The 18505-nt window shown below is 32.7% G+C and overlaps 1 protein-coding gene and 1 long non-coding RNA gene across 6 annotated transcripts in view; one reads left to right on the forward strand and one right to left on the reverse strand.

Annotated features, from left to right (window-relative positions):
• Positions 1-4848, reverse strand: part of LOC129916916 (uncharacterized) — an 81290-nt gene extending 76442 nt beyond the window's left edge. Inside the window, exons 1-2 of the long non-coding RNA XR_008772563.1 lie at positions 4765-4848; positions 4507-4696 (exon numbers count right to left, since the gene is read on the reverse strand). This is a non-coding gene — a long non-coding RNA (uncharacterized LOC129916916). The remainder of the gene's footprint in view (positions 1-4506; positions 4697-4764) is intronic.
• LOC129916883 (mushroom body large-type Kenyon cell-specific protein 1) overlaps positions 1-18338 on the forward strand; it is a 79220-nt gene extending 60882 nt beyond the window's left edge. For 4 of the 5 annotated variants that reach the window (XM_055997078.1, XM_055997076.1, XM_055997079.1 and 1 more), the window contains 4 exons: positions 29-309; positions 382-562; positions 7858-8056; positions 15431-18338. In XM_055997078.1, the coding sequence (XP_055853053.1) occupies positions 29-309; positions 382-562; positions 7858-8056; positions 15431-18230 (3461 nt within the window). In that variant the 3' untranslated portion in view covers positions 18231-18338. The remainder of the gene's footprint in view (positions 1-28; positions 310-381; positions 563-7857; positions 8057-15430) is intronic. The other variant, XM_055997077.1, reaches the window with a different exon arrangement.
• Positions 18339-18505: the final 167 nt, after the last annotated feature.

The raw sequence follows: 18505 nt of genomic DNA on the forward strand, positions 1-18505 counted from the left end.
TTTAAAAAGAAATAAAATTTAATTGTAGATAAGGTTAAAAATACTTTAGTTGTATCAAAAACATGTCTTGAAACTAAAAATAGTACAACTCTATCACATAATATAAATTGTAAAAAAAGCGAGGACAATATTGACAGCGTGTCTGAACCACCTACAAGCCCGAAAGAACCACCATTAGAAGCTGTCGATTGGAAACCAAATGTAAAGTGTAATTTTTGCGAAGACGGTAAACTCCTCATCGTGAACGAGAAGGGCGAATTAGTGGCAGAGTCCAGCCCGGCTTTGTCCGAGGCAGACCACGCCATTAGAGTAAGTACAAAAAATGATAAGTTAACCTAAGTGCATTTAAAAAAAAAAAACATTATATTATTTATATTGTAGTTACGGTCAGGAGAGACGGAAAGTGACTCCAGTGGTGGTGTGGTACCAGATACGCAGGTGGATGTTGATAAAGTTCTTACAACGGAACTTAAAGACTCAGTGCCACCAAATATGACATCACTGGAGTCGATGGCAGCGCAATGGCCAGGGCTCCAATCAGGCTTGGGGCAGTTGTATCCTTGTAAGTTTTGATTTTCTAAAATATGCTTTTAATTTTTTATTCAATGGCATCAAAAAAATTAACATCGCTGAAGTGATTTTTTTTTTTTTTTTTCAAAGAAAAATATTGATTTTACATTGATACAAAACTTTTAGGGTGGTTTTCATTCTATATTGTTTTTTGAAGTATAAAGTTCAATGACTTTTAAATAAGCTCAAATAATTTTTTGCATTATCCTTGTATGCGCATTCCATGAAAAAGTGGAGTTTATTTGCTGCGCGTGAAATGGTATTTACATTATATTTAAGGATTTTTTTTTTTTATTTTATTCAAAAAATGTATCAGGTGATTTTGTGTGAATTTGGTCTTATTAATTTTTGGTAACAAAAGTTAAAACCAAACGCACAAATGCTTTTTAGTTTTTGAGAAGATAGAAAAATTACTTATAACCTATCTCGCACATGGGGCAACTTGTAAGATAGACCGGGTTATTGTTTTTACAAGGTCGACAATATTAAAGAAAACAATTCTTCAATGAATGACGTAAGCTTTTATTAAAAAAAAAAAAAACTACACTACGCCTTTTCTACAATACTAAATAAAAATTTTGTGAAACTCACAACCCATGTCGAAGAACAAAAAGAAGAAAATTGTATGAATGAAAAACAAATATTTTATTATTCTTACATTTGAAAGCAGATATTTCCGGATTAAGGTATCAAAACAAGTTTTGGTTTACAAATATGAGTTTGCAATGAAAAGGCCTATCCATTTAGGTTAAAAATTAAAAATCAATTTTTTAAAGATTTTTGAGAAAAAAATCAAGGTTACCTAAAAAAATTGCATTTTCAAAAAAGTTATCCAAATCCATCGAATGATACATTAAATGAAAGGCATATTTAAGTCCTATTCATAACTGAAAACTTCGGCGCCTGGTTGCTGAATTATTTGCAATGGAAATATTTTTTTTTTTTTAACTCCAAATTTCCCACACAATTGTAGCCAAAAACACAAATGCGTGACAAAACAAAACACTCAGAAATGTATCTCTTCTATAATAAGAGAATGTCCAAAAATACAAAAAAAAAGTTAAAAAGTGTTTTTTTTTTTGCACCACCCTAAGAACTTCCTTTATCGTCTAATTTGCAACTGAAGAAGATGGGCGGGTAGCTAAAGAAAAGACGAATATTTTTTTCTTTCACGGAATTCTTAATTATGCAAAGAACAGTGTTTGTTTTGGCTGTTACTTCTTACCCTTATTACTTCTAATTGCGCTCACCCAAACTCAAAAAATATTCGTATTTTCATAAAATGGATTATAAACTTTTTTAGAGTGGTCGTTTCGGATCTCAATCTATTCAGCATAATTAAATGCTTAAAAATAATGTGTCATATGGCCCGATTGCATGATTCTAATATTTTTGGCTTGATTAACCAGCTTCTCCTCTCCTATTTTGCATATATGCGGTTTAAAAAAAAAAGACAATAAAAAAAGAGCACGTATACGCCACAGTGTACATGGACAACACGAGCAAATAATGTGGATTACAACTTTTGCCTAGATGCTAACAAACTGTAATCAAAATTAAATAAACACTTGCAGTCAATATAAATTAAATGTTCATCTGATTGTCGTCAGTGTTAATAAAAAAAAAAAAATAGAAAAAAAATGTTTCAAAGAAGAATGAAAAATTTAAAAATATGAATTTCTTCATTTCGTTATTTCTGCTTATAAATATCACAAAAACAAAAAATAAACAAAATACAAACCTTACACAAACCTAACACAAAATCATTACAAGCAAACAAAATATAAATGGCATTTTGTGTTAGGTATTATGTAGTTTTGCTTACTTAGTAACTAAAAAGTCCTTTCCGATGTCACTTTCTATATATGGAGGACTGAATTCAACCAAGTCACAAAAAGCGTATTCGGAGATATAACGAGTTAAAGTAAATACGCTACCATTGAATCTCAAGGGGAAAACTTTTCTTGAACAAATGTGAATTTGAAAAGAAACATTTTTTGACCAAACTAATGACAGATCTAAATAGAGTTAAACTTTGCGCAAGTTTTGGTACTAGATTTGAATTTTTTTGACTAGGTACGTTATAGCTGTGAGACCTCCATATAATTATTCAATTCTTACCTACACAATTTTGACCCTTTAACAAAAAACGTACCTATACTGATAACAAACTAGTTTACAAAATTATACTTTTTTTTTGCCCAGGTAAAACTATATTTTGCTAAAGGTTTTTGGTGTGCTGAACTCGAATCCGAAGTCAGAAAAATTTAATCAGCTCTCGTAACCCGATCAGCAGACTCCTTTTAGTGGTGCTAAGTCTCTTATGCGCGAGGCTTAAACTCACAACGACGCACTACGCATAATTCAATATAACCGACTTAGCGTCACTTAAAGGAGTCTGATGATCGGGTTGGTCCCCGTTAAATAGATATAACTCCAGCCTATTAACTTGGTGGTAACACACACAAGTTGTTGTTGTTCATTCAAAGCTTTCACATTTTGCATATGTTTATTAACATTGTAAATAATAGTACCTATCATAAAATAGTTGCAAGCATTTTTTCTAAAACTAATTTATAACTAGCTGACCCGTCAGACGTTGTGCCGCCCTTTGTTCGCAATGGGTGAAATAAATAAACTGCATTGTTAATGCACTTTATTTTGATATTTTGTTAATAGAGTCTGCATGAATTTCAAAATCTAGGAAAAAAGTTATTAAGGAATTAAGTTGAAAACGCTTTGAAAAAAAATGTTAAAATGCGTCTGGCAAGAAGAAGGCTGAAAAAAACGTCTTGGACTTACATTCTAGCAATCAAGATAATTGTTCTGATTTTTCTGTATACCATTTTTTTGGTTATACCTATGTAGATATTAGGAAAAAAGTTATCAAGGAATTAATTTGAAAAACGTATAAAAATGTTAAAATGCGTCTGGCAAGCAGATGGCTGAAAAGAAAACGTCTTGGACAACACATATTTTTTACAATCAGGAGAATTTTTCTGATTTTTTAATGTATCACTCGTGTGGTTATCACTTCGACCTAAAAAATTTTCGCGGGTTTTGGGGCCCGCCTGTGAAGGGGAGGCTTAAAGTAAAACGTCTTGGACACACTTTTCTGACACCAATGGGCCATCCTCTATTGTTTATATACAAATTTAAATGGTTATCACTTCGACCCCAAAATCGGGAAAATGACTATTTTCGAACGCCAACCCCCGCCCCCGGCACGTAATAATTTTTGTGGTTACATAGTCTAAAATGAAACAAAAAGAAACAAATCTAAGCTTATGGTACATGATCTCAAGTTTTTTTTTTATCGAACTAAGGGTCGGTTTGTTCACACTCGATTATCTTTTAATCAAGGATTTTTATATGGCATAGTCCTTGATTAAAAGATAATCGACTGTGAACAAACTGGCCCTAAAGCCATCTGACATCCTTGAATATAATTTTGTCTAAAAAAATATTTTACAATTTGAATTGATGCTCTTTCAAGTGTATGTATCATTTTGGTCTTTTGATCGATGCTGGGTTCTAATAATAAGGCCCTTTTCAGTGACTCTGATAAAGCAAATTCGATACTGCCTGTGCTAATAGCTGTTTATTATGAAAAATTAATGTCTTACTGACATCATAAATTTCTTTATTTTGTACAAAAATTAAGGGGAATGTTGGTCCTATTAGGTCTGTTGCTTCAAATACAACGTTTACAACCATCCGCGAAAAGGAAGACCAAACATCTCCAAAGGCGCTGAATTGAAGACATACATAACTCGATGAAGATACGTGCTAAACGCAAAATAAGTTTGCTTCAGCTTAAGAAACTACCTGCAGTTTGAGTTCCTTTACGATTTCAATCCAAAAGAATCACGATCTTACGCAATGGAGAATGGGATACGAACCCAGGCCAATGCCCCTGCAAAAATCTCCACTTACCTTCATTAATCCAAACAGTTCTTGTGATTATATTTATATCTGATACAAAAATGTTAGTATGTGTGTTGGCAAAAATTGCCGGCCTTTGAAAGAAAAGGGACTGTAATAAAGCAAATAGTTTTTTTTCTTGTTTCGATATAATCGATAGTCATATTATTTCTTCTTCCTTTCTTTTTCTTCATTGATAAAACTGTTAACAAGTTCAAATTTTATTTAAAACCAAATACATGCAAAAATGCGTTTTTCTAAACTTACTACCTTTAATTATAAAGATTTTATCCTATTTTGTTTTTTTTTTTTAATTTTCTTAAATTTTCTGAAAGATCTTTATTTGTTTTTAATTTTTTAATTTTATAATTAATACGAGTAGTTTGGCAAAATTAAATGTTCAGTGTTTTATTTGTATTTTTTTTTTTTTTTATCTAAGCTCACCATTTATGGGTTCGGGCAGTTTTTTCATTTTTCTCCTAATAAAAACCTTCCTTAACCAAATTGACCCAACCGTTCTGGAGTTTAGCTATTAGCAACACATTTAACGACTTATTTTTATTTATATAGATAATAGTCCAGTGCATTTATAATTTGACCCAGCCCCAATTTTGTTTTGCTCATTCGATAGAACATTGGCTGAATATCATTACCCTGATTTTTCGCACTCGCGAAATTCACCTTACGGCCGCCATCTTGGATTTTAGTTTTTGTTGAATATCTCGATTTCTATTTATCCTACATAAAAGTTGTGTATACTGTATACAAGAAACGTAAGCAATTAAATTTCGCGTCTTATATGTTCAGAAAAAGTATTAATAACTTTTGTATTTATAGCGATAGAAAAAAAAGTTGTAAAGCAGAGTTGTAGAGAATTTTAAGGTGAATAATCTTATCTCGGTAGGTTTTTTCAAAATTTTGATAAAAAGTGCTCAAATCTTTAAAATTATCACTTTTTTTTTTACTTTGTTGGCTTGTAACTTTTTTAATATTCAGAATATCGAAAAAGTGTTCTGAATATAAAAGACGCGTAATTTAATTTCCTACGTTTCTTGTATGCACAACTTTTATGTAATATAAAAATGTGCCCTTAATTATGAAAGTGGACTAAGTCACTCCTAAAAATGGCATCAAATCTAGCCTAAAAATAATTATTATTTGAAAGCTAAATTGCAGTAATTAAACTTCTTTATTGCTCCTCTAGTGATTTCAAAAAAGAAATATTATTAAATCGCTATAAGAAAATTATTATGTAAGTTTTTCTTCAAACAATGCAAAAAGTGACTTAGTCCACTTTCATAATCATGGGCACAAATAGAAATCGAGATATTCAACAAAAACTAAAATCCAAGATGGCGGCCGTAAGGTGAATTTCGTAGTTATATTCAGCCAATGCTCTACCGAATGAGCAAAAAAAAATTGGGGGTTGTACAAACTGCTGGTTCGCCCATATATGAACATCATAAATGCACTGGACTATAAAGATCTGACAATAAGCATTAAATAAGTTATAGATTTTCTTCATTAAATTCTTTTTAAATTTTTTTTTTGTACATGTAGGTGTAACATGTATACTTAATAATTTTTATTGAGGCTTTTTGATTCTGCTTCATATATCTGCTCTTATCAGTTATATTGGCATAAACTACATTTCGCTGCTGATGAACTTAAATTGTATTTTTTTTTATTTCATTTTCTTTTTATTTTATTTTTTTTTTTAGTCTGTAAACAATTTTGTATTTTGTTTTTCTGTCCAAATTTGTTTGTATTTAGGTGCTAGTTGTTTGTGAATTCTGTGTTTCTGAGTATAAATACATCTTATCTAATTCTTTATCTGTTGGTGGTTCTTTAAACTCTCTCATATCTTTATTTAATCTTTCAATTGTCTTTCCTTGAGCTTGTTTGATTTTATCAACTATTTAATCTAAATCTTTTCAACTCTTTTCATTTTGTATATGTATTGAAGAGGTTTTTCACCTTTTACGGTGACAGTCTGCGGAAAAGAGAGGGGGGGGGGGCCTTTCATGATTTTTGACACAAAAAATCTTTTGCGTGATCATTGACGAAAAATGGTTGGAACGGAAAGATATTGTAAAGATATTAGCATAGAAAATAGTAGTATGCCAACTTTATTTGTTCCAAATGCTGACCAGAAAAAAACAATTATATAAATAGAATTTTCTATTTTTTAACAGCACATGATTTGAAAATTTATTAAGTTGATTAGGGTATAAATATTCATACTAAATAATTTGATTGAAACCAAAACCCAATATGTGCGTAATCTAGAAAACATATAAAGGAAACTACTTAAAGCTGGTCCTTGGATCTTTTTATACAAGCAACAAAAAATTCGTAATTTTTCGTAAAGAAATAGCCATGCGAATAATTTTTGACGCCAAAAAAAAAGAAAGGCACCACTGTGCACCGGGTGGAAAGTGTGATAATCTTTAACGTGAAGTATGGAAATATGTTTAATGTTCCGTTGATTCTTTTATTTGTGCATTATGGGTCTTAGCCCTTATCATTCCTACATTTGAACTAATAAATAGACGTGTTTTGTTGGGAATTCAGTACTAAGGTTAGTAGGATTAAACACGATAAACAACAACAAATGATTGCACAGGATTTATTTTCAAATCCAACGATGTCATTTTTATAAAAATCTACTGAAAAATTGGTACAAAACATTAGTTTCGATCAACACCTTATTTGATGGATTTTTTTTTTCTCAGCAAATTTTTAACCAGTTTTCATAAAACAAAAACACAATTTTGTATTAAGAAAAAGAATTTTTTTGTATGCAAAACATTTTCATTTGCAATAAAAATTTTTAATTTCCAATACCATTTTTTTTAATGAAAAATATTTTTATTTGTAATACCTAAATGTTTTTTTTTTCGATGCAAATATTTTTTAGTTGCAATACCAAAATTTTTTAATGCAAATATTTTTTAAATGCAATTTTTTTTTATTTGGAATCAGTATATTTTTTTTTAACTTGTAATGGAAAGAAAATGAATTAAAAAAATGATTTTTACAACCCTGATTCAATATATCCACTTTTTTAAATAGTTTAAGAAAAACTAAAATTGGTTGAAAATCGACGCACGGTCTGAAAACCCATTTTCCCTTAATCCAAATTTTGCTATTTCTCAATTATAGGCAAAATTGAAGAAATTTTTGAAAAAAAAATTTTAAGACGCAAACGTCCACCTCAGTAAATAAACAAAATTAAATTATAATATCAAAATAATTTTAGTTTTAATTAGCAACCATATTCATTGAAAACATAAACAAAACTAATAATTTCACTTTTGAATAACATTCATCATAACTAATTGTTAACTACTATTGTTACAGGCATATTGTACAATTTAACTCAACACGTGAGCTCGGCTACACCAACTACCTCAGAGACATCTGCCGCCGCTATCAGTCCTTCACTAAAGGATTCACCGAGTCCCAGTGATCTGACGGGTGAACAGCCATTAGATCTAAGTTCCAAGCCATCACCGAATTCTTCAATAGGTGGAGATGCGAGGTATTTATATTCGCACCGGTAAGTTTTATAATTACATATAAACAGGTCATGTGGTTTTTGCATAACTGAACACATTAAATAAAATACTTACAAACATAGGGGTGACTTAAAATATCCCTCTATTGCTTATCAGTTGACTCATGCCAAATTGGACGAGGTTACTATCGACTCGTTTACGTAATTAACTTTACAATAAAACTGGCCGTGGCAGAAAAGCCATAAAATCTTTTTTCTTGTGGATATGAGATCATAACGCTAGGAGTCCAGATTTTGGGAGTAAAGAGGCAATTAAAAGACTATTTCAACTTCCAACAACATCAAACTTCATATTTTAACTTTCAAATCATAGAATGAGTTTCGGCACAAAGAAGAAAAAGACGATATGCAAGGTGCGGGGAACTAAGTCCACGGGAACTAAGTCCACTGAGGTAGTAAAGTGGAGTAAGTTCCCATGGTAGGTGGGAATCTAATTCCCAAAAAAACGTGTGGTTTTCGTTCCCTCTGAATGTTAACTTAATTCCCATTTGAAAAAGAAGAAGTAAAATAAGAAGAAAAAGAGTCGCGAGTTTTTAATTTGACCTTTTACAGAATCTGGAAAATCAGCAGTTCATTTCGAAATCCAGTTTTCAAGAAACTGAAAAGAGTGTAACACTCACGGAACTAACCCAATTGGATGTTAGTTCCATTTAATTTGGAATTAACATCCACGGGACAAGGCACAGTTTGCTTAAAAAAGTGTTGTTATTGGCGCCTTCCTGGCGATTTTACATACCCTTAGCGGAGCAACGAAGTTACATGAGCGGGACAGAGAACCCTAAAAGGGATTTAAAATACTGAGAACGCGTTAAGCGAGCCGGGCAAGGTTTCAGTTAGTTAAAAAGACCCCGACATTGGCGACTTTAAATATCCTAAGTGGACCGCTCACGCAAGTTCGTTCCTCTGCTTAGGTAATGTTAGATCGCCAGGCAGACGCAAATGTTTGTATGTTAGTGAAGTGTTATAATTTGGCAAACGCGAAGCGGAAAAACATTTGCTAACATGCGAATCTATTTAATTTGTACAAGCCAAACGCGAAGCGGAAAAAAATTTTGCCCAGGGGAGAATCAATTTTGAGGTGTGAAAATAAAAATTCGCGCGAATTTTTATTTTCACATCTCAAAATTGATTTTCCCCTGGGCAAAATTTTTTTCCGCTTCGCGTTTGGCTTGTACAAATTAAATAGATTCGCATGTTAGCAAAAGTTTTTCCACTTCACCGTGTTATCAACTTAAAAAGAATACATATCAAAATTATTTTCGAAAAGACTTTCACTTTCCATGATCTTATTTTGTCACGATGCTATTTCGACTAACCATTAAGTTTGCCAACTTCTTTTTTGTTTTTCAACATCTTGTAATTGTGCTTTGCATTGGACTAGGTACTACCGACAAAAATAAATCAAGACCGGTTCTACTATTGCATCAGCAGTGGTCATATTAACTTGTCTCTTCAGGTACTTATACGCAAAAATAAAAAAAAATACATGTGGGAAATGAGTACCGAAATTCTTCTTTTGGGACTTATGTCTCAGTAGTGAGGGACATACCTAAGTCCCGAATTGGATTCTAGTAAAGTGGGACATAAATTCCGAAAAAAAATCGGGACTTATGCCCCTGCTCGATTTTTTTTTTTACTAAAAAGTACTTTTACGAAAAATCACGCTTATTTGATTACTTTCGTTTTTCGTTAAAAAATCGTTGTTGAAAATAAATTCTCTTTTGTTTTTTTTTTAGTGTGTACTAGGTTCCCATTAGAGAGTGGAGTTCAAACCCACCTTGAATGGGAAAGAAAACCACTTCACTAAAGTGGATTTCGTTCCCACTCAATGAGAACGAAGTCCCTCAGTGGACTTAGTTCCCGTGGACTTAGTTCCCTGCACCGATATGCAACTTTCCGTACTTATGTTATAATCTTATAATCAACGAAAAGCTTTTTCAAATTTCAAGTTTAGGATTCGAAAAAAAAAATTGAACTCGAGATAACAATCAGAAATGATACATTACGATGATAGAGAATGACAAAAAGTGGCTCCCGCAATTCTGGAACGATTATCTTTCAAAGTGGTAGTTAGCAGTTTTGGGTGTGGACTGTGGACAAATTGAATTTTGTTTAGGACAAAAACAATAAGAAAAGTTGATTCTTTTTCAAAAATATTGAATAATTTTTTTTTTTTGAAAAACCACTTTTTTGAAAACGAGTCGTACAAAAAAAACTTGGTATGTAGATGTAGCAGTTTTTGTGCACTGTACGTACATTGGTACATACATATATACCAATTTTAGAAAAGTTTAATTTTCTTAAAAACGGTTCCTTCGATTTCGATTAAAAATTCATATTATAGTTTTTAAACAAGGACCGGGTGGCCACTGCAGAAACTTTTAACTCATCGAGCTAAAGAAAAATTCATATTTGAAGTGCTAGAGGCCTATTAGTAGTTACGTCCGCATCCTGGCACGATTGGCGTGATAAAGTTCATTTTGCATCTCCATAGAGGATAGAGCTAAAAGATGATATTGGTGTCAAATTAATTTTTTTTTAATGCAAAGGCATTTTTACTGTATGAATATAAATCAAAAACAAAATTAAAAAAAATTTTTTTTTGGTTTAAAAAAAAAAAATTTGAAACCAATTTTTGGAAAATGTGAGATCAAATATTTTCGAAATTCTGGGTAGTTGCTACAAAATGTGACACAGCAGTTTGTACCACCCCCAAATTTTTTTTGTTCATTCGATAGAGAATCGGCTGAATATCTTAACCCTGATTTTTCGCACTCGTGAAATTCACCTTTTGGCCGCCATCCTGGATTTTAGTTTTTATTAAAAATCTCAACTTCTGTTCATCCTAGGTTATACAAAAAACGTAGACAACAGAATTTCGCATCTTTTATGTAGAACACTTTTTCGATACTCTAAATATTAAAAAATTATAAGCCCAAAAAATAAAATGCAAAGTGAATTTCACGAGTTTGAAAAATCAGAGTTATGAATGTTATGAAATGATACATATTTAGCAAATTCTCTATCGAATGAGTAAACAAAACTTGGGGGTGCTACAAACTGCTCGGTCAAATTATAAATGCAATGGAATAAAATGTGAGTGGCAAAAAAGTGAAGTCTCTCCAAATAATTTATTGCAGATAAAAGTATCGTATGTCAAGTTGCGTATGTACTATGAAACAACGAAATTTTTCGTTTATAATTTCTTTGTTCTGTTTAAAAAAAAAAACTTCATGTATACAAATATTAAGTACGTATATGTACATAAAAATGATTGTGTCCCCTACAAATATGCCTTGTCGTTTTTCTGCGATGTACTTACTCGTATGTATTATAAATGCATTTCTAATTAAAACCACTAACTTTTAAAGTACCTAAAACGTAAAAACTTATGCCCATATGACAAATTACTACGCTCTTTGAGACCTTTCCAGTGGTGTATGTACTTTTGTTTCAAAAAAAAAAAAAACAAAACAAAACCTTTAAAAAAGCGAAAACAAACATGTAACAATCTGGAGAAAAGCTTTTCGTTTTTTTTTTTTTTGATTCTATATTGAGTTTCGGGTAGATGTCCTCTTTTCATTGAGGAATGATCTGGTCATGGTCACCCTTCTAACACACACTATGTTAGTATTGCAAGAAATGACGGTGATCTGTTGAATTACGCCTGGAGCTGGAGCACTGGGCTGTTTGCATTTGAACATCTTGATTGCGCATATGGCCTTGCAATCTTGCATGTAGGTACATTTTTTTTTTGCGAATTTCGGTTCTGAAACAATTTTTATTTTTACTACTTTGCAGCTTGCAAGACAATCAGTATTTTTTTCGTTTCCTTGTCGTTTCTTTTTTGTATTCTGTTCTCTTTAAATAATATTGTCCAGCCATAATAGCAAACAAAAAACCTGTACAAAGTTATAAAAATGATTATTATTTATGTACTTTTTTCCTACGATCAATTTTAAAATTAATTTAAAAAAATTATTGTTTTTAAAAATAAAAAAAAAATGCTTTTTGACAAAAAAATTACAAAATCTTTTTTAAAGCACTAACCTACCGTTTATAAGTTACATAAAAATATGTACCGTAATTTCGGCATTTTTTGTAGGTACTTTTTTTTCAAATAGAAATATTTTTGTAAGCAAGATCGTAGGGAAATAAGTGTCGCAATATTTTTTTGTAGGGAATCACATAAGCTTTAAGCTCTATTTAAACTACATTTTTCCTCAGGAATAACTAACAAAAAAACCGATATTTTCGACATTTTGACCTTGAAGAATTTTTGACGCAGACATTGAATTGATAGACATTTTAGTGAAGGGTCAAAGACCTATGCCGAATTTCAGCCTTGTATGTTGCCTTAGGAAAAATTTATTTTGACTGGACTTTATTGATACCCGAGTACCGAAACCGAGTTCGATGCACGAATGAGTTTACAGAGTTGTGTGCGTGAGGCTTACGTCTTGTTGTTATTTTTGGAGTATTTATGTTGTGTTTTTTTATTATTCATTTGTACGTTTGATAACCAGTTATTTTGCTCAACCTATACATGCATATTAAAGTGTATATATGTACACACGTGAAATTAGTGCATTTGACCTTCAACAAAATTATGGTTGGGGTAGGTTAAGGAGAATGTATTGTATATGTATGCAATGCCATTATTGAATTATGAGACTGCGTATACGTATACGGTTACCAATATAGGTGTGGATTTCATTTTTTTTTTTAATTTTGTCATTTGAGTTTTTTTTTTTTTTGGTAAATGAAGACTTAAAAAATATAATGAAGAAAATGAATGAAAAAGGTAGCAAACGACGACGGTTTACTTACTTTTTAGGGTATTTCATTAAGATCGAACTATGTATGTATATAATTTTATATGACCCAATGTATACTGCTTGCCAACTCATGTCATGGTCGGGGAGTTGTAAAAGTTTTGAGCGTCTAATCCTAGAAACTGGAAGGCCATTTTGTATTGCAACTTGTGTAGTTACATATTTTCAGGGTGGAATCGACGTGGTGCAAGATGTCGTTAATAAATCAAAATCGAAATTTTGGGTGACGATGACGTTCAAATGATCGGATCATGGCGTATTTGATAATGATAAAATATGGGAAGTAAAGAAGAAGGATTTTTCTAGTATACAAAGTTATAAAAATATTATTAATTATTATAAATATGTATCGGAATTTGGGTAAAAAAGCGTAAAAAAGTGCAAACGAAATATCACCTATAAATGAGTCAAAAGCTTAAACAAAAAATAAATTTAAACTAAGCATCTTTTTTTTTTAAGAAAGTGCATATCTAAAATATTAAAAGAAAAAGTAATATAATCTGTGGAAACAACATTTTGATGACTAAAACTATAAACCATGAGCGTGTTTGTTATAAATAACCTTTAATATGAGCCATTTCAGACCCCAAACATGCAATTTGGCTATACCTTGACAAAAGCGCCGAGTACCGTGTCCCACCGTTGAATAAACCTGTCTCGAATGAACTTTTGGAAAATGTATTTTTTGTGCTGAACCATAAAAAACTAAAAAAAAAATTGTCCTAGAAAAAAATTTAGGTTAAACCACGCTCACCACTCAGGGGTATAAAAAATAGAAAAATGCACACAAAATTTCATAAAAATCGGTCCAGCCGTTTCAGATAAATTTAAAAAAAAATCGGTCTAGTCCTTTCAGATAAAATAATAAAAAAAAAAAATAAAATCGGAAGCAAGCACTTTGTTATGTGATTCTAATTGACTTTAGTACACTGAATTCAAGACTGCTTAAAGATTTATTCTATCACGTCTAATTTTTGAGCTATAGATACTCATCACTATTTTCATGCTGTGAGTTTTATATAGTGTCGGTAAACATCGACCAAAATAAGGCGTCTTAATAAGGGTACGACAGATCTAACTGATGAGCCCACTGTGGTACCTGGGCGAAACGCTTTATAAATTTTCGGAGTTGAGGTCACTTGAACTTATAAATAATTGCATCACTATTTTCGCTATAATAATGTCTCAACTTTCAAAACTTCATTTAAATGAAGTTGTTTGTCCGTAACGTTTTATTTTTACTTGCTCTATAGGGCAAGTATTGGTTTCGTGTGGAAAAAAATTTGATTACGATGGGAGAAGTCCGAAAAAGTGGGTCTCGCAATTCCGTGCGTCCATCTGTACACATTTCCACAGCCTAAACGGGTGGACGGATTTTCTTTAAATTTGGTACAGATGATGTTTATAGAATTCTAAAAGTTTTTTTTTTGTTTTTGTTTTTTTTTTATATCTCGGTTAGAAATTGTACCTCCCATATAAATATTTCAAGTTAAAGCTAATTACTCGAAAACAGCTCTAACGATTTTGATTAAATTTTTGCAAATTTAATATTAAAAGCAATTGCAATAGAACTACGTTTTTAGTTTTTTCTAAAAAAGTCAAATAATTTTGATTTAACAAAATTTTGCCCTAAATGTCGGCTCTTCCTCAACATCAAAAAAATTTCTTTATAACTAATATGTATAGAGTCACCTCTTAAAATCTACAAGTAAACTAACATAAAAGTGCTTTGAACTGAAAGACCGAGTACGTGCGACCCAGTCGTGCATTTTATTTTTAATCCAAATCAGAAGTCAAAAATTGGAATTTGGTTCAAAAAATCATTCATTATGTTAAATTTAACGGTGCTAATATATAAGTGAAATTTTGACCTTGACTCAGGTTCAAGCTCTATTTTCGTCGCGACCAGTGTAATTCAATAGGCAATAGAGCCTATTCTAGTTAAATCTTATCCATTTTTCTTAGCATTAAACGCTTTAAACTACTATTTAACTAGAGTCGACACATATGAATGAATCAAATTCATGAAGGTGGGAAATTCCTAGTTTCGAATTATTTAAAATTCAACTTTTTTTGATAAGAAATTCAAAACCAAACGTAGTGTAGGACGAATGTTCCCCAAAATGGTGGTGATCTCTTCAAAACGATTTAAGGGATCTAAAAATGTTGTCAATTTGAATGATGCATTGTTAAACAACGTTAGTAGGTCTCATATAAAAAATAAATATAACTTTATTTCAAAGTTCAAACACAATATGCCATAAGTGATATTTTAAGCTTTTGGTTATTTGTTATTGCTAAGAGTTTATATTTCAACCAGACTTGGTAACGTGAAATCCAAAATTTTAGATTTTAAAATCCTCTTTAAAGTAATCTAGTAATCCTCTTCCCAAAATCTAGCAAGAAATTAAAAAAAAAAAACGCAAAAATAAGTTAAGAAGTACCTACACCTTTTTATTAAAACATAATCTATACACATTCAACATTCAATCCTTATAAATGTATTTAATTTTCATTTCAGAGCCAAAACTCGTATGGTGCCAATAAGTGGACGTCGTACTTACACCGAAGAAGAATTAAATAATGCATTGCAGGATATTATAAGTGGGAAGTTAGGTACACGCCGAGCTGCCGTACAATACAACATTCCGCGTTCTACATTGCGTAACAAAGTGTATAAAATGTCTTCTAGGGCTAAGCGAATGACACCTACATCACTGCAACATCTGACAAGTCTTGAAGACTTAGCTGACGTTGATTACGACAAAAATGATTTGTCAGCTGACGAAGAAGACAGCAATGGTGATAAGGTTCAAAATACTTCATTAACGCCGCATACCAGTGATGATCTTGCCAGTCGCTTTGCTGACGTAAGCGTTCAAAAAATTAACTTTGAACAAAAATGCACTACACCTCAACAACCTCAATGTCAGCCAATTGATATTGACGCTCAAACAAAGACAATATCACAAGAGTCACAGCCAAAGCAAAGAGTATCATCGCCACAACTTCCACTACAACAACAACAATCATCTCCGATTGGACAAAATGCTTGGCAAAATGTTTTATTGCATAGTTTACTTCTTTCTCGTGGCCTTCCTATGCAAGAAAATTTTGAAGAGGCTGTCCAATTTTTGAATGCTTTGCTTTTAAAGCAGGATCAAGGCCTTCTTAATCCACAACTTTTAATGCAACTTCAACAGCAATCACAGCAACAGCCCAAGCAACAAATACACCAAATTGCTAAGAAGCAACAACAACAACAACAAAGCATGCAATCAAATTCAGTTGCAGTTCTCACGCAACAAGCAGCCTCTTTTCAAGATCGTCTACCTAAGTCTGAAACACCAGAAACTGAATCTTCTTCAGTGGATCTAAATGAGGCATTTGGTGATGATCCATCAGTTATTTTAAAAATTCCGTCCTACAAACCGGTAGCCTTGTTCTCCGCTTCAACATCTTTACCTACATCGGCATCTGTGTTATCCAATAACAAAAATTTTGAAAATATGCCGCTGTGTTCGCCACAAATTTCCAATGCATTGACCTTAGCGGGATCCAATACACCTACGCAACAGCTATCACAAAACCACCATCGTCATCAACAACACTACCATTCATCCGTATCATCAACCAACAACATTCCTGTTACATCTCCACCTCTGAGATGTCATACGAGTGGGGAATCTCAATCGCCCCCCACACTATCCCTACGCGATGTTATTGCCAATAGTATAAGCAGAACATTCAATCAACAAGCTAAAATTGAAGCTTCAAGTTCAAGTCCTGCACATTCTACATCATCAGCTAAGGATTACAGTGACCATTACAAACGGCCAAGCATATCAGTTATAAAAAACATTGGTGGCACTGACACTTCACGTTTTGCCACAGCTCCCAATATGTTGGGCAGTCATCTTAACTCCAATCATCACCATCAGCATCACAACCAAAATCTAGCCAATAGCAATTTAGCTGTTGGCAAAGGGACTCGTCCAAAACGGGGCAAATATCGTAATTATGATCGTGATAGTCTTGTTGAAGCTGTCAAGGCAGTACAACGCGGCGAAATGTCTGTTCATCGTGCTGGTAGCTACTATGGGGTTCCGCACTCAACCCTCGAGTACAAAGTTAAAGAACGACATTTGATGAGGCCTCGAAAAAGAGAACCAAAAACACAACCATCATTAGATGACCGGACAGGAGAAACCAGCTCAAGTTGCAACATTTCCGGTTCAACAATAAATAATCCAAAAACCTCAAATATTGAAGGCCTTTCTGCTATTAGCAATTTGGAAACCTACAGTAAAAACAGTAGTAATTCAAACACTAGCATCAACCAAACACAGTCTGCCACTGACAAAAGCAATTCCCCATTCCCCAAAACATCACCAAATGGCATGAAAATACCTCCGGCGTTGTTTGAGCAAAGCTTAGCAGCCCAATTGCAGTATCCACCCCACCTATTTTGGCACGGAGGTTTTGGACCTCTACAAATGGATTTTAGCGCAAGATCACAAGCTGCCGCTGTAGCGACTGTTGCTGCTGCAACAATGGCTAGCTCTGGCAGTGGGGCGTTTGCCTCAAATTCAGAATTACTTAAATCCCAAATAATGCAAAGAATTCATGAAGAGCATGGAACGTCGGGGTCAAATGCAATAGCAAGTCCGCCTCTGCAACAAGTTTTAGAAAGTTCGAGTAGTAGTACGAATAGCAAAAATGTTCGAGATATTGCTGATAACCTATATAATGAGTCCGGTGGTAGCGGTGCAAATGGGTCATTTTTAGATGGCATCATTCGCAAAACATTGGACCGCAAAAGTTCCGAATCATCAAAGCAAGGCGGCTTACTAGATCAATTAGTTAAGAATAAACAAAGCATACCTTCCCGATTAATGCTGAACAATGCTGAGCGTGAGCGTGAGCGTGTTACAGCAGATTATCAAAAGATGAAGCGTTCCGGAAGCTCCGTGCAATATCATCATTCAATAGAGATTAAACGTGAGCGTTCCAGTCCCATACCAGATTTTTCAAATTCTGATTCAGAGCAAAAAAATAATCAACTTTACTCTGGCTCAGAACAACTACCAACCTCCATACCAGACCACCATTTAGTGACTGGATTAGATCAAAATTCAACTAGCGAAAAGAATGATAATAACCAACAACAGGATATGTCTTCTTTTAGACCAAGCCACAGTCATATGTTGGCGGCGGCAGCGGCGGAAAGTGTATCCACGACCTCAAAATCCGTGTTGCACATTAGTAATCGGCATTCAAAATTAGAACATATAAAGTCCGAAACAGAGGATAGCTTATAGAGAAAACTTGATATATCGCAAGTTGAGATAAATAATTTGTAATAAATTATAATAACAAAAATACATGTAATTATTTGGAATTAAGACCTAGTATAACAGCCTTTTTTTTAGAAAAATTGCCACTAAGTCGTTTATAGAAAAAAAAAAATAAGGTCCTAATCCAATATGATATAACTTTTGAGTATTTATCTCACCGTGCGATGTGTTATACAGAAGAATACGTTGCTATTCAAGGTTAAGATAACATTAATCCACAAATAAAAATCAATAAGTAT

Source organism: Episyrphus balteatus, chromosome 3 (assembly GCF_945859705.1).
Source record: "Episyrphus balteatus chromosome 3, idEpiBalt1.1, whole genome shotgun sequence".
Taxonomy (NCBI): Eukaryota; Metazoa; Arthropoda; class Insecta; order Diptera; family Syrphidae; genus Episyrphus; species Episyrphus balteatus.